General features: G+C 37.5%; 1 protein-coding gene across 1 annotated transcript; it reads right to left on the bottom strand.

The window, feature by feature from the left end:
• Positions 1–2598: 2598 nt before the first annotated feature.
• On the bottom strand, positions 2599–14965 carry tent4a (terminal nucleotidyltransferase 4A). Its single transcript, XM_016270914.1, has 13 exons — positions 14772–14965; positions 12914–13037; positions 12767–12813; positions 11013–11133; positions 10738–10845; positions 9683–9749; positions 9530–9583; positions 7772–7841; positions 7582–7688; positions 6183–6364; positions 4877–5023; positions 4649–4792; positions 2599–3421 (listed from the first exon to the last, which is right to left on the bottom strand). The coding sequence occupies exons 1-13, from the start codon at positions 14963–14965 to the stop codon at positions 3275–3277; spliced, it is 1512 nt and encodes a 503-aa protein (XP_016126400.1). The 3' UTR covers positions 2599–3274.
• Between the last annotated feature and the right edge of the window lies 1 nt (position 14966).

The following is a 14966-nucleotide window of genomic DNA, read 5'->3' as shown; positions in this document are numbered from 1 at the left end:
AGAACATTCTCGTTCACCACTCCTGGCTGGTGGAATGATCTTCCCACCCCTATCCGGTATGCTGAATCCCTGACAATTTTCAATCGACAACTGAAAACTCTTTTCGACACTACTTGACCATGCGTTGCTACTCTATTTAATCCTTCCCTTTCTAGCTTGTACTGATTTAAACAATGCCTGAAACTTGGCATTGCGAACACTTCCTGTGACTGTTTGCCTCTTTAAGATGAATCGCTTTATGTATTCCCCAATTGTAAGTCGCTTTGGATAAAAGCGTCTGCAAAATGACTAAATGTAAACGTAGGAATTTAATCACATTTTGATCATATTAATAAGAGCATCTACACCAAACAGCATAGTTTTGCTCAGTCTGTGCCTCTGAATAAAACTGAGGTGCTATTTTGAAGAGTCATAAAATATGAGCCATAAAAGCTTAATAAATCAACTATGACAGCGGTTCTCAACTTCAACCACCAACACTTATGCAAACTTTTAATGCATTCTTAAATGTATATTGTTCAATAAACTGTTCCATTAAAAAAAAAATCTGATCATCATTACGTGTCAGGCATTACCGGGTTAAAGAAAACCATTATTATAATTTTTTCCAATTCATGCACAAACATCCTTGTGGTAGCCCGATTCCTTATTAGCAAATAAGAATGATTTATTATCAGCTTATGTTTTTCTCTTTCGAGTGCTAACTAAAGAGCTCTGACTTTTCATGAAGTGCAAGCTCACCATCAAGTGGTAAAACCTCAGCAAGACTGATGATACACAGGGCAACTTTTTGAGCAATTTTGTCAGGCAACTGAGTTTCACCTGGTTGCCCGATGATGGCAACATTGCCCAAAAACATCTGCCATTAGTGCTGATCCAGTAAGGCATGATTTAATATTTCATTTAATCAAACAACAATTAAGACGGAAAAATAAACCGCAAGCAACTGCATGCATGGTTTTAAGATGTTTATTTAAAAAATAAAATAGAAAAAAAATTACATAAAAATACTGAAGGAAAACAAAAACAATTCCTCCGTCTGACCTCTTAAGATGATGGGTGGCCACATTGAGGGCTTTCAGTTAAGGATTGACAAGGAGTGCTTTTGGCCACTGCGACAACAGACGTCAGCAAAAAAAGGGTTACATTTAAAATCCATCATTGAAATTCAATGAGGAGTGTCACACTGTATCAAGCAAGTACATCACCACAAATGTCAAACCATTACAGAGTGAAACATTTCCACCTTTCCAACACACCTCCACAGATTCACTCAGGAAAAACAGGGAGCCATTTTCATTCACACAAAATCACCGATAAAGTAGGTCCTTATGTGAACCGAAGGAGGGGGAGAGTTGCCTCAATGTCTGACCCATTTTGCAAAAGATGCTGGTTCTATCTAAAGCAGAAACTGCTATTAGAGTAACATTTGCCCTATTGCATTGATAGGCAGGCGAGTTACAAGGACAATCCATAGTCTCCGTATAAGATATGACTTTGTAAAAGGCTTCACGTAAGTTTGTGGCAATCAAAGTCATTCCATACAGACCGCAAGTCATGGTTGTAGTATTGTAACAGCAGTAAAATAGTCCGGTTGATCTCCAGGAGGAAATATCTGTTCCGCAAAAACTCCAGACAAGACATCCGGCTGTTTTTCCTCCATCGAAACAGACTGAACTTGCATACAGGAACTGTTCACGTGTACCTTGATGCGTCGCTCTCAGGCCTGGGTCCGTTAACGGTCACTTTGACAAGATTTACAAGCAAAGGGCCGTCGTGAGGGACACAGGAAGAGAGGTTTTCAAAACTCCACTTGCATAGTAACAATAACCTGTATGCCTGTGATGTTCTGAGCAACAGCAATACAGTTTTAGTGTGCCATATACAAACAGAACCAAAAAAAAAACTAAACAATACAATACAGTACAGGAATAGGTAATTACCAAAAAGGCATATATTAGCGCAAGTACCTGGCCATAAATGCATGTCAAGATTCCAGAATGGAATCAAAATAAATTCCCTTACTCCACTAGTCTGATTCGGGTGCCCGATCAGAAGTCGTAAAGGTCTGATTAGGGCACCTTGCATAAAGCTGCACTGATCTGGAGTCCCCTCGCACGTTCATTAGAGCTTCCCTAAAATAATTCACGTCTCACACTTACCTAGAGCGATTTAAAAAGGACAGACACACACACACATATATATATATAAATGAAAGCGCGTACAGACTAAGGGCTTGAGCATCAGTCGGTTCTCAATCTGTTAAATCCAAGTCCTAAAGCCTCAATTCCACACAAGTACAACCTTAAAGAAGAATGAGACGAATAAATGCAACAGACGAGACTCTGAAGCTCAACACAAAGTGGGAAATGGCGACACCTGCAAGTCGTTCTGCGAGATCTACACTGGCCGCTTTAACTCGCTCTCTTCCAGGTGCAATTTATGCAGAGAAAAGGGTAATAGGGAATATAAACTCTCAAAAACGGTTTTAAAACGGACTTTTCCCCCCTTAAGGAGCCTGTCTGACAGGATCTGTAAACGATGAACAAAATTAAAAACATTACAAAAATAAAAACGTTTTTACAAAAAAAATGCTGGACACAGAAAAAAAAAAAAAAAACTAAACAAAACTTAAATTAAATATGTTTCCAGAGTGAACGAAAATACAGAAAGTTATTGCACAAAAAACGTTAAGGTTGCGTGATGTGTACAGTCAATACGGTGGGGATCTCTGGAAACATCGAGTGCAGGATTCGAAGCCAATGTTACACATACATACACCCCGATACAACAAACAAATAACCACTTGAAATCCACTGAATCCAGTTTGTCCCACATGTGAAGGGTGTAACGTTTAGACCAAAAATATGAAGACAGGAAAACAACAGCGCATGAAACACACACAAACATACACAAAAAAGGAACGTTTCACCTGTCAACCAGGAAGTTGTGGATTAGACCATCGGAAAAAAAAAACAGTTCCTGTTCTCGAAGCTTCCTCAGGAAGACTGCACAGGTTAAACAAAAAAAACAAAACAAAACAAACACACGAGTCGACATATACATGCACAGACTCAATGGCAGACTGAACTACTTAGCACCACCGTCACCACAACTACTGAACGAGGAGCTGGGTTGCAAACGCTGGTCTCTCTGTGCTCACACCATCAGTAGGAGGGCTCAAGGAGTTCTCGTCGTTTTAAGATGGGACCGGAGGGGTGGAAGAGGAAGCGAGGAGTGGAGAGGGAGCTTCCGGAGGGGAGGCGCGAGGTCTTTATCTGCTGACGCTGGCTGGCAGACTGTCCCTCTTCCTGCGGCGCCAGGTGTGGCGGTTGTACTGGATGTGGCCTCGGTTGGAAAGGACGGGACTGTGCACCACGGCGGGGTTGTGGAAGCCCTTCAGCGGGAACTTGGGACCTGTCTGCAGGAGATAAGACAAGATAGGGTAATTTAGGATGATGCTAGCATCTGAAAAATGGCTCAGCATACATAAAAACTGGACTATAAAAAAAACAAACAAACAAATGCATATCATTCGAAAGTCTGGGTACAGAACTTATTTTGAAAAGTAATATTCATTTGTATTATTTTTACTCCGCAAAGACGCCAAAAGTAACAGCAAAGAGGGCCCTTAAAGCACACTAAATCCAAACTCTGGAGCACTATTAGAGACTTAGTGTACACCCCATCATTCATCATGTTTTGGAATAACTCATGAGATTTTTGCCGAGATCTGGTGAGCGGTCACGGAAACCTTTTCAATGCAAGTTAGATATTAATATAATAAGTAGATAGGGCCTATTATTACATATAATTTGGTAGTAAAACAAAGTGTTGCACGTTTTATTGGTGCAAAGATGAGTAGTGGTGATATTGGTTTCGTACAACATTTGCAAATGCTTTTCATACTTAATTAGAAGCACAACAAATTAAATTGTCATGTTATAGGGACTACTGAACAGACATTTAGAAGTTGATTTTACAAAGCAAAGTATTTCAAATAAAAATAACGCTATGTAATCACTTGCATTTTTAAAAAGATTTTTTATGAAAAGTGCTATAGAAATCTAAACTTAAGTGATGTTTTTCTAGTATTGATACATGGGTAGAGCAAGACAAGCTGATGAAACATTACTCATTTGAATAAAAAACAACAACAACAACAAACTTTCCATTTAAATAAATTTTCTCAAAACCTGAATTGAATTCTTGATGCTGATTTGACATTGCTGGGCACTGAATTTCTTCCTCTTAATTAAAAGTATAGTTCACCCTAAAATTTTAATTTTGTCATCATTTACTTACCATCATGTTGTTGCAAACCTGTGTGTGACTGTCTGTCATCTGTGGGACACAAAAGATGATAGCTCTGGATCCCATTGACTTCCACTGTGTGGTCAAAAAATACAATAGAAGTCAACGGGAACTGAAACTGTTCGGTTACCAAAGTCTTCAGAAGAAAGTGAATCATAAAGGTTTGAAACGACATGAGGGTGAGTTAATGTTGACATTTAATTTTGGAGTAGACCGTCCTTTTACTTTGTCATTAGACTAGACTGTGAAGTCTTGATGAAGGAGGGAAAGTCGGACTCACTGTCAAGAAGATATACACACATCTAGAGGAGAGCACACGCGGGGCACTGCCTACCTTGGGATGGTGGTGGGGACTGGGGGGAGCTGGGGGGACTGCAGGGGGGGGCATGTGGAAGTATGGGGGTAGTCCATCTGCCATACACACCTGTCTGCCAGGTAGAGCGTGGACCGAAAGATTGCTGGGGATTGACACTCTCGCCTGGAGAAACACAGAGAGGAAGCTACCTACCCATCAAAGAATCTTCATCATCAAATTCAACTATTAACCAAAACAGCCCCTCACCTGGGCAGCCGGAGGCATGGTGAGTGCTGCCGTGATGCTGGCTTTGCCCGTGGCCATCTGAAGAGCTGCTGGCAGGGGACCTGGTGCCAGGATCTGGAGAAGGAAGGGGGCTACAGGTGGAGCGACATACGGTGTGGAGTCAGAGTCCTGAAGGAGCAGAAGTCAAATATGTGAGAGGGAACGACAATCTAACCTTGTAAAAGCCTGACATATTAAATAATAGTCAGAATTATATATCGAAATATTTATTTTCTCACTATTATTTCATATGTCAGTCTTTTACTGGATATAATATATATATATATACATACAGTGGGTATGGAAAGTATTCAGACCCCCTTAAATTTTTCACTCTTTGTTATATTGCAGCATTTTCTCAGGTGTATGTTCAGTAATTTCACTTTAATGGCAATGAATAGGTTCTATTCAATTTCATTTCATCTAAATATAGGAGCCTAAGAAGAACATTTCAGATGGCACTAGAGGCATATATATATATATATATATACCCCCCATCCCCCCTTTTAAAAAAAAAATTGGAGTAGTGTATTGAACCTCTTGACAAAATCTTACAATTATATTATTTTTGATAATCGTATTTGATAAATCAGGGTTTTATGGTTTTTATACCTTGGTGCAGTAGCTGATATTAATATGGGCAAAAGATGAAATTCTGATAGCTTGTCATGCAAATCAATGAGATCTTTATAAGCACATAACAGACTATGTACATAAAATACATATAAATATCATTTAAAACAATAAAAAGTTTAATACAGTTTAATTACATAAATACGTCAGTTACACTGAATGATGATTATTTTCACCCATATTCTGACATCTTAAATTTTCACAAAAGTTATTTGAAGCATTAAAGCGGACACTTTATTTACATTTAATATACTTTATATGCATATAAAATCATTTTTCACTATTTAATTTAATGCAGACACCAAATTGGGACCTCTCGTCTTTGACCCTCATCTTTAAATGTCACCAACAACAATATTAAAGCTATTCTTACATTTGCTTTATACAAGTCATTAAAGTTTTCACAGCAGAAAGACACATGAACCACAACCCAATAAGATAGGTTTTTACAATTATGCTAAAAGGCCTATTACTTCCAATAAAAAATAAACTAACAATCAGACAACAGAAGGCATTTAGTAGAGATGGTGTACAACAGCTGTTTCACAAACGTTTCGATTGAGATCATTTAGAGGCCTTAATGTAATGCATTGTATCCCGTGTAATGCAGTATGTTTATAGGGTTGTATGGACATGGATGAAGGGCAATGCTTACGATATCACTGCCTGACAGCGAGGACGCAGAAGAGGCGGAGGAGTGCTGTTGAGGGCTGGAGAGGGACATGGGGGAGTCTGCGCTGTGAGGAGACACAGATTCCCTCTGCTGCTGGTCCTCCACACCTACAACCAGCAGTGTGCCTGTCTCCACCTGCCCCACGGAGTCTTTATGAGATGGACCTGCATGCAGAAGACACCCAAACCATCAACCATGCACGACTACAAATTATACAGAATCAGAGCAGGTTATGGGCGGATTCGCTGCAGAGCAGGTAACGGACTGTCAAAGCAGACTGAGGACCTCCACAGCCAGTTTTCAAAAGGTCACATACTCCATTTCCAAACTAAGCTACCAAGCGTCAGTTTAAGAAAACACATTAAATCACAAAAGTCAAGAATAAGGTGTAAAAGGGATAAAACGCACTTCATGGGCACCTACAAAGTTACGCTGCATCAGAAAGTGTTTCAAATCTATTGACATCAATGCAATGTAAAAACAAAATGCAAGGGTTTGCCAAAGTGACACTTCATTACTGCAAACAGCAGCTGCTGCACAGCACTCCGACACAGGCATTTGTTGACCAATGAAATGTTATGCTTTCATCAAACAAAATAGTCCAGTTTAATTTCCTTGTATTAACTTTAGAATACATTTACTTAATTTCTCATTTGTTCAAAATCTAGACCTGTGGTGCTTAACCAGGGTTCTGGGTCCACTAGAGGGCCTTATATTAACATTTATATACTTATTGTTTTTCCTTCGAAAGAGTTTCTGCAGTCTAGAAAAACTTATATATAAGGAAGCCTAATAATAATAAAAAAAAAAAGTGATTTAGACCCGGATGTGTTATGTAAATTAATCTTAAAACATCTTTGCTATTTTTTTATAAAGACAATACAAATTTTCTATTAATGCTAAGTTCTAAAGTATTTTATTAAGTAGAATTTTTTTTTCTTCAAAAATCCTAATCCAATGTACCACAAACATCTGAAAAATAACGTAAAATTAAAAAAAAGTTAGCTCTTAACACGTCTGGCTTCTGAAACTCTAAAAATGTAATTATTTTACGTATGGATACTCCTAGTTTCTGTGAATTAATAAAATACGTTTTTTTGACATAACTATCATGGCAGATTTACTAGAGGAAGACTATAAGACTATTAGACTATTTAGGGTAATGTGCCGTCTTAAAAGTCAAAGCCTAACATTGCTGTAAAACTTCTTGAACACCAGAACATCAGTGACTGGTCCACTCAGATGGTCTATAATGCCTTATCAATGAGTACTGCACATTATGAAGTTCAATCAAAAACACAAACATCCTGAATGAAATTCACTTAGTATCTGAAGTCATAACAGGTACATTGTGAGAAAGTGTCTTCATATTCAGACGCACCCTTGTTCCTCTCAATGCGGGCGTTGTGTCTGCAACCCCACTTCTTTATGATCCACTCCCTGTAGTTGATGACTTCCTGGGTGACTTTAATTATGCGGCCCAAAGTGCTGAGGGGACAAGGTAAGTGGCTAATTAAATCAAGAGTTTGAGAACTAGGGTGAAGGTGCTTGTATGCAGATGAGAGCTGTACCTGTCACTGTCTTTATTGGGGTAAAAACGTGCGAGAGGTGAGACGTAGATTAAATGCAGCTGTTCGGAAGCTGCAGAAATATTTACATAAGGTGAAGTGTTATGATAACTGGGGACGGGCCAATACATCTTACATTCCTCCACCATGTAAGAACGACACCGTCTTATAGGCTTTGGGTGTCATTCACTACGAGTGTTTCAAGTCCTCCTGGGAAGTTTGAATTTATGAGTTAGGAAGTCATTTACGATGTCTAACTTTTTTTAAAAAGCCCATATTTTAACTCAAAGGGGTTGACAAAATATCTGTGTGAGCCATCTATTACGTTTATTAAATTATTAAGGTGTTACCTTAAAAATATGCTAACATCAAACTACTTTGAAACCAATAGCGAGCGGAGTCTCAGTGCCCTTCACATTCATCACCAATGAGGTTCCAATTAACTTAGGATGCTGCCCTAGAATATAAGTGTAGGCAGTAGACAGCAAGAAGCTCACTAGTTCATATTTACAAGCTGGAAAGTCATAATTATGACATCAGGTGTGAAGTACCATTTCTACAAAAAAAAAAATCAGCAAGATTTAACACTACTTCCACAAAATAATGACTAAAGAATGTGCATCAGGTGCGTTTTTGCTTTGTTTTTATTCAATTCATGAAGGCGCTGTAAATTGAATCTTTATACGCTATGATAAATTTATATAAATAGCACTCTCATATATTTAGTTTTATATTTAAGCCCCAAGCTTCTAAATTTCCCCACTTGTAATTACTTTGCTCATGAGAGTTCAACTAATACATATGATCTTGCTGACATGAACTGAACATCCAAAAATAACTGTTTGGATTATTTTGTGTTTGTATGCACAAAATACAGTGAACGGAAATCTTACAGTATTACAGTTAGTCGATCTAAAACGGTGATTGTGCATTAACAGCTGTCAAACATGTAGGTATGCAAACGAGCGGTCTGAACTTATTTACACGGTGCATTTTTTATTTTGGTTGCACATGCACACCATACTTTTTGTGAATCAGATGCTGTTCTCTGTATTCCTTCATAGAAAATGCCACATTGTGACATTACCTTTGCATACACCTTTTTTTGTTTTACTAACTAACTAACTAAATAAAATAAAAATAATAAAAGATATATAGAGAGAGAGAGAGAGGACCAACTATTTTGGACTGATTCAAAAGATTTAAAAAAAAGACAGCTTTGGGACACTTAATTTTACACCTACAATAATCATGTAACTTGTAAAATCCATCTGAAGGAGCATGTTTATCAATATATTTTAGTACAAAGGTTAGTTAAATTATGATTGGTAATGCACGTTTAGTGAATCAGACCCTTTATCCCTAAATCTCCTCTGATAGATGCACAGATGAGAGCTATGAAGGGGACCTTGCGGTCACAGAGCAGTACAGCAGGTATGCACAAGGAAATGAGCATCTCCTTATTCAAACATCTGCACTGAAAGCTTGCTGACAGATGTTCAGTTATGCTTCACCCTCCTCCTCTCTTTAGCCTAACACTGACACTGTAAGCCTGACATCAAATTAGCAAACATGGAACAAATCTAGGACACATAAAACATGTAAATACAATTAGGGTTCAAAATGTACATCCTGCCTTTAGTCAAATGAACTGAAAAAATATGATATATTTATATACATAAACAGCAGCACCACACCGTGGTCAGTCCCAAAGCAAAATGCTTCTTTTCAACATCAAAACCATTAGAATTTTGTGCATACTTTCATACTGGGAGCTAAACACAAGCAACGTCCCCACACAGAGTTCCAGAGTCCCTACAATAACAGAATTAATTTTGACTTTGAAGCCAAACTTTAAGCAACAGTCAAGCCTTTCAGTTGTATATCCTTTGTGTATAATGAATCAGATCAAACCACTTTTATCAGTGATGGCCAGACTGCCATTATTGGCTTGGGACTTAAAGTACAGCAGTAAGTAACACTGCAATGGCCAATGCCCATACAATGTTTTCACAAGAAAATGTAGAAAGATTTATGCAAAAATGTAACCATAAGACTGTTGGGAATTGTTCTACATGAGCTGAAAGAACTGAAGACTGGTAAACTGAACTGCTTTGCTTTTGTTCACTAAAACATATGCAAGATTAATCAGCTATAGTCACGACATAAAATTTACAACTTACATTTACAAAGAAAAGGAACATTTGCAAAGTTGAACTAAATTACATTAGTACCAATGTGTCATTAAGGCTCTGTTTCAAGCTTGATATGTTCTCATCTTTTTGCATATTATAGACAATTAAAATATTACTATTACAAATAAAATGAAAGTGGAAAGTAAAACGGACAAAAAAATATTGAATATGACATGACTTTATCAAAAGTCCATGTACTAGAACTAAACAAAAAGACCAATAATACAGCAAAACAATAATACAATTCAAAATAAGTTTTCTATTTGAAAATTAAAATGTAATTTATTCCTGTCACGAAAAGCTGAATTTTCTGCAGCCATTATACCGGTTTTCAGTGTCACATGATCATTAAGACTTTTTTTTTATGATGCATTTATATAGCTTTTTTTTTTTCCAGGATTCTTTAATTGACAAGGAATTTATTTGAAATAGAAATCTCGATCACAAAAGTTTTTACTGTCAAGTTGAACTGTCTATTGTCCGCTACAGTTTGACATGCTGTCATTTTGCAAATAATGTCAATGAAAATTTTATTTTTAGAGACTAAAACAAAGTGATATGCTACTTTAGCAAGACTAAAATTATTGAACGACATGTCCTTCAAATTTAGTAGTTAATCAAAATTTGACACGTACACTATAACTAAAAAAAAAAGTAAACCAGCAAACAATATTCAGACATTCAGCCCATATTGAAACTATACATTTAGTCTAGTTTTACAAGATTTTGTAAAATTAGATATACAAAATATGCCAAAACCATTTTTTTTTTTACCTTCACATATTCTTTGATGAAGCTAGCAGCTTTGATGCCCGTCTCCACGTTAAAACTTATGTCCACTTTCACCTCGGTCTCCTGATCTGTCAGTTTGATGATTGGTACCTTCAAAATTCAAAGATATGAATATAACAATTAATGACCAAGAATCCCCCAAATGTTAAAAATTAAAGCAAAGCATCCAAAGGGGATCCATTCAAGCAACAACCACTGAATATGAAACTGTTTAACTGAGCGTAGTTGATGTTAAAGCAACAGAGGGAAACTCGTACCGTAGCTTTGTCGAGAACTTTGATGGAATAAGGTTCTGCCACATTGTGTTGTCTGAGCGCCTGCTCCAGCTGCTGCAGCGGAGGTTTCTCCCATTTCCCAAACACCACCAGGTCAATGTCACTACAGTGTAAAAGAATCAGCCAGATTCAGGTTTAAGCAATTTGTCAAAATCAACACACTCTATGAAGCCTAACGAAAGCCCACATATCACATGAAAACAAAAATATCAAATAGCATACTATTTGTGAACACAACTCACATTCATGGTCGTCTTAGTAGTGTTCAGACAAATACATGAGGCCTACTGACTAACATTAACACAAGGAAAATCTTCCCAGCTTTAGAGACCAATTTTTTTTTGGACTGTACAAGTTTTGCAAGCTACAGATCTAAGATCATTTGTGTCTAGGCGATAAAACGGTATCGATATTTATCGACGGTACACCTTCTTTGATAACGATATAATTTTTTTTACCGATATAGGTCCGTGCCATGAGTGATGCAGACAGCACACACAAAGACGAACACATGCTGAAATGAGTGCTGTGCCTGCCTATGATGAGAAGATTGTGAACAAAGAACGAATATTAGTCGAATTTAAAATAAACATTTGCATTTGAATGTTAGGTGTGCATCAGTGGCGCACAAGATGCGGTGATAATGATGTAAGTGACGTTGTTGCATTTGAATGTTTTGTTAGTCTAGCCCACGAGATGCACCGCTGCTGTGTTATGCATTCAAAATATTAGAGAAATATAGAAGCTCAATGCGGAGAAGATCTTGATTAGGTTCAAACCGAAACCAAGCCATTCACACAGATGCATATTCAGCACACTTTTTAGATGGACAAATATGACTGCTGCACTCGCGTCTCACACAAGAGATTTATAGAAAGCCATGCAAATTTAAAACAGTTTAAACTTTTAGAAAACACGTCACGGATTTGTGGCGGGTTATTCCTTTTCACTGCGTCTCATATGTTTTTAAATGCAGTCTGTGTGAATGGCGCTTCGGCTCTTTGGATTAAGCAATGCATAAATACATGATGCTGTTTTGTTCATAATTGTTTATGCAATTTACGAAATTATTAGTTAATTTAGACGTAATGCACGTTTATTTTTATAGAGTTAATTCCTTGCGTTGACAATTTAAATGCGCTGCATTATTTTGCTCACTGCGCCCTCCTGTGGCCTCGGGAGACAAGACAAACGTTTCTTTAAGACCCATTTAATCTGCGTATAAAACATAAGAAATTAGATATTGGTTTAATTTTTGTTTTGTGTTCGATTGTTAAAACTAAAAATATTTGTTGTTTGTCTCAAATTGTGCTAATTAAAAAATACAGTGGTTTAATTAAAAAAAAAATTTTCTATTGCTCTTTGTTTTAAAAAAAGGTTATAAAAAATGTCAATAATTATTGATACCGAACGATATGAAACATATCGTTGATAAATTTTTTAGCTATATCGCCCAGCCCTATTTGTGCCATCCTCACATCTGGAGTTAAACTGCAATTGATCATAAAATGACAGCTCAGAGCCAAAAAAGGCTAGCAGGCTATGGTTGTGATAATGATGAAGCACGTGCTTCGATCCCACCAGTCTGTGAGTCATCGAACTGTGAATAGTGTTATGACAGCAACAACAGATCATGAGAGCAACATTACGCATACTGAGATCTGCTAACGGTCCTGTTCGAAATCTCACTGTTGTGTTGTCACTTAACGTGCAAGATCAAACACGCATTCATTTACCTGGTTGGGAGAAAGAGTCCAGTGCTAAAGCTGCCAAAAATCTGGACCTGAGTACATACAAATAAAAAAAATCCATTTGAATTTTTGACTTTCATTTATAATGCTAATAGCTCAATTTTAAAGACATCGACTCTTAATCTGGCTTACTTCAGCGGTTGGCCACAACTCCTTGATGACCGACTCTATCCTGTCTACCACCTCTTGTCTCATGGTGGTCTCCTCAGGACGAGGAGACATGAAATTGTAGAAGTCCATGATTTCTTCATGCAACCTTGGAGGAAATGAGAAATGATTATAATGGAAAGGTCATTGGTACAATTGAACAGGTCGTTATTGCATATCCTTCACAACGAGTCAAAACAAGAATCTTAACATTTGTTTTAAAAATGTAAAAGAAAAAAAACAAACATTAACAACCTGTACAGTAAATACACTTGGGCTACAGGACAAATAACTTGACTGGTTAAATGCTAACCAATAGCCGATCTGGCTCCATTCTGGTATAAAAACATCCACATTTCACAATCCAATCAATTCCCTATGGATAAAACCAACTGCCGGAAGTATTTAATGCTTGAAACATGGAAAAGATACTCCAGATTGCAATACAATGAAGTAAAAATGACCATTAAGAAATCCCAAGTCTGAAAAAAACATTATGCATGGAAACCCTATGACAAATATAACCATACAGAGAAACATGTTCAACAGAATGGCAAAAAATGCAATATTTACTGTGGCTGACAAATTTATATGAGATGTACTGTAAAAAGTATTATTCAACCTTTACATTTGGTCTTCCAAATTGTGAAATTGGTTGAGATTTCTCTGCTGAATCATGGGTAATGCAGCTTTTCCACCAAAATGCCACTGTTGAACATGATTATTTAAAAGAAGTTGAAAAAACAAAAAGAAGTGGTTAATGGCTTCAACTATTGCATATACTGCTGATTAACAACCTTGTAGCTCACAGTAGATCAGTCTTTAAAGATTTTGAAGTTATCATCACTAAAAATCACTTCCCTTTAAGAAACTGAACAGGCTTTTTTATTTCCGGAACCCACACTAGAACATTTGAATATGCCTATTATATATTTATTTTCTATCAAGTGTTAAGAAGACTGTATATCATTATTTAACTGGTTACTGCTTTGATTTAGCTAATTAATCGTAATTCACTTCAACAAAATTGTGACCCTGGAGCACAAAAGCAGTCTTAGGTCGCTGGGGTATATTTGTAGCAATAGCCAACAATACATTGTATGGGTCAAAATTATTGATTTTTCTTTTATGCCAAAAAACATTAGGATATTAAGTAAAGATCATGTTCCATGAAGATATTTTGTAAATTTCCTACTGTAAATATATCAAAACTTAATTTTTGTTTAGTAATATGCATTGCCAAGAACTTCATTTGGACAAATTTAAAGCCAATTTTTTTCAACATTGATTTTTTTGTTTTGCACCCTCAGATTCCAGATTTACAAATAGTTGCATCTCAGCCAGATATTGTCCAATCCTAACAAACATCACTGGAAAGCTTCAGCTTTCAGATGATGTATACATCTCAATTAAAAAAAATCGACCCTTATGACTGGTTTTTGTGGTTCTGGGTCACAATCTTCATTGACGTGAACTTGCATGTTTGGTTCTCGTTTTAATGAGTTACTGACTGGAAACCGCTCCAAACGATTCGAGGATGAGTGGCACACACCGGTTCAACAGACTCATTGATATAAAGATCCGAATCAAAAGATCGAATCGGAATCGCTACAAACTGTAACCAGACGCTCGCATTCCACAAGTGACCCACCCACAGACCGCAGCGGCTCCGAACCGAACCCAGGACACCCCGGCTAACGTGCTAAAGCTAATTCCCCGGCCCAACACGACAGAAAAGGCCCCCTGACACTTTATCACACACGAAAAGGCCACAAAAAGACAGCGTAACATTATAACGCCCCGTCCCGACCGCTGCTGCTGTAATAAATCAAGCTCTTCTCACCCGTCAACCCCTGGGTTATATTTCCTCGTCTTCCACGGCGTGCCGGAGTTGTCATAATTGCCGTTAGTCCAGCTGGAGAGCAGGTAGTTTATCCCATAGGTGCTGGCCTTGTTGTCGCTTTTCCTCCGGCCCGGGTGATGGTGGTGGTGATGGTGGCTGTGGACCGCTGCCGGATGGGACGGGTGGCGCTTCATG

Source organism: Sinocyclocheilus grahami, unplaced genomic scaffold, assembly GCF_001515645.1.
Source record: "Sinocyclocheilus grahami isolate Dianchi unplaced genomic scaffold, SAMN03320097.WGS_v1.1 scaffold58.1, whole genome shotgun sequence".
Lineage (NCBI taxonomy): Eukaryota > Metazoa > Chordata > Actinopteri > Cypriniformes > Cyprinidae > Sinocyclocheilus > Sinocyclocheilus grahami.
Note: the sequence above shows the minus strand (reverse complement) of the source record. Positions and strands in the feature narration are given on the sequence as shown.

What these genes read in the sequence shown, in the direction of transcription:
- tent4a (XM_016270914.1), bottom strand. Translation starts at nt 14,965, where the DNA reads ATGAAGCGCCACCCGTCCCATCCGGCAGCGGTCCACAGCCACCATCAC. An exon ending in GGACTCTTTCTCCCAACCAG is followed by an intron (nt 11,134 to 12,766) that starts GTAAATGAATGC and finishes TTTACACTGTAG; the next exon opens with TGACATTGACCTGGTGGTGT. An exon ending in CCGCATTGAGAGGAACAAGG is followed by an intron (nt 6,365 to 7,581) that starts GTGCGTCTGAAT and finishes TTCTGCATGCAG; the next exon opens with GTCCATCTCATAAAGACTCC.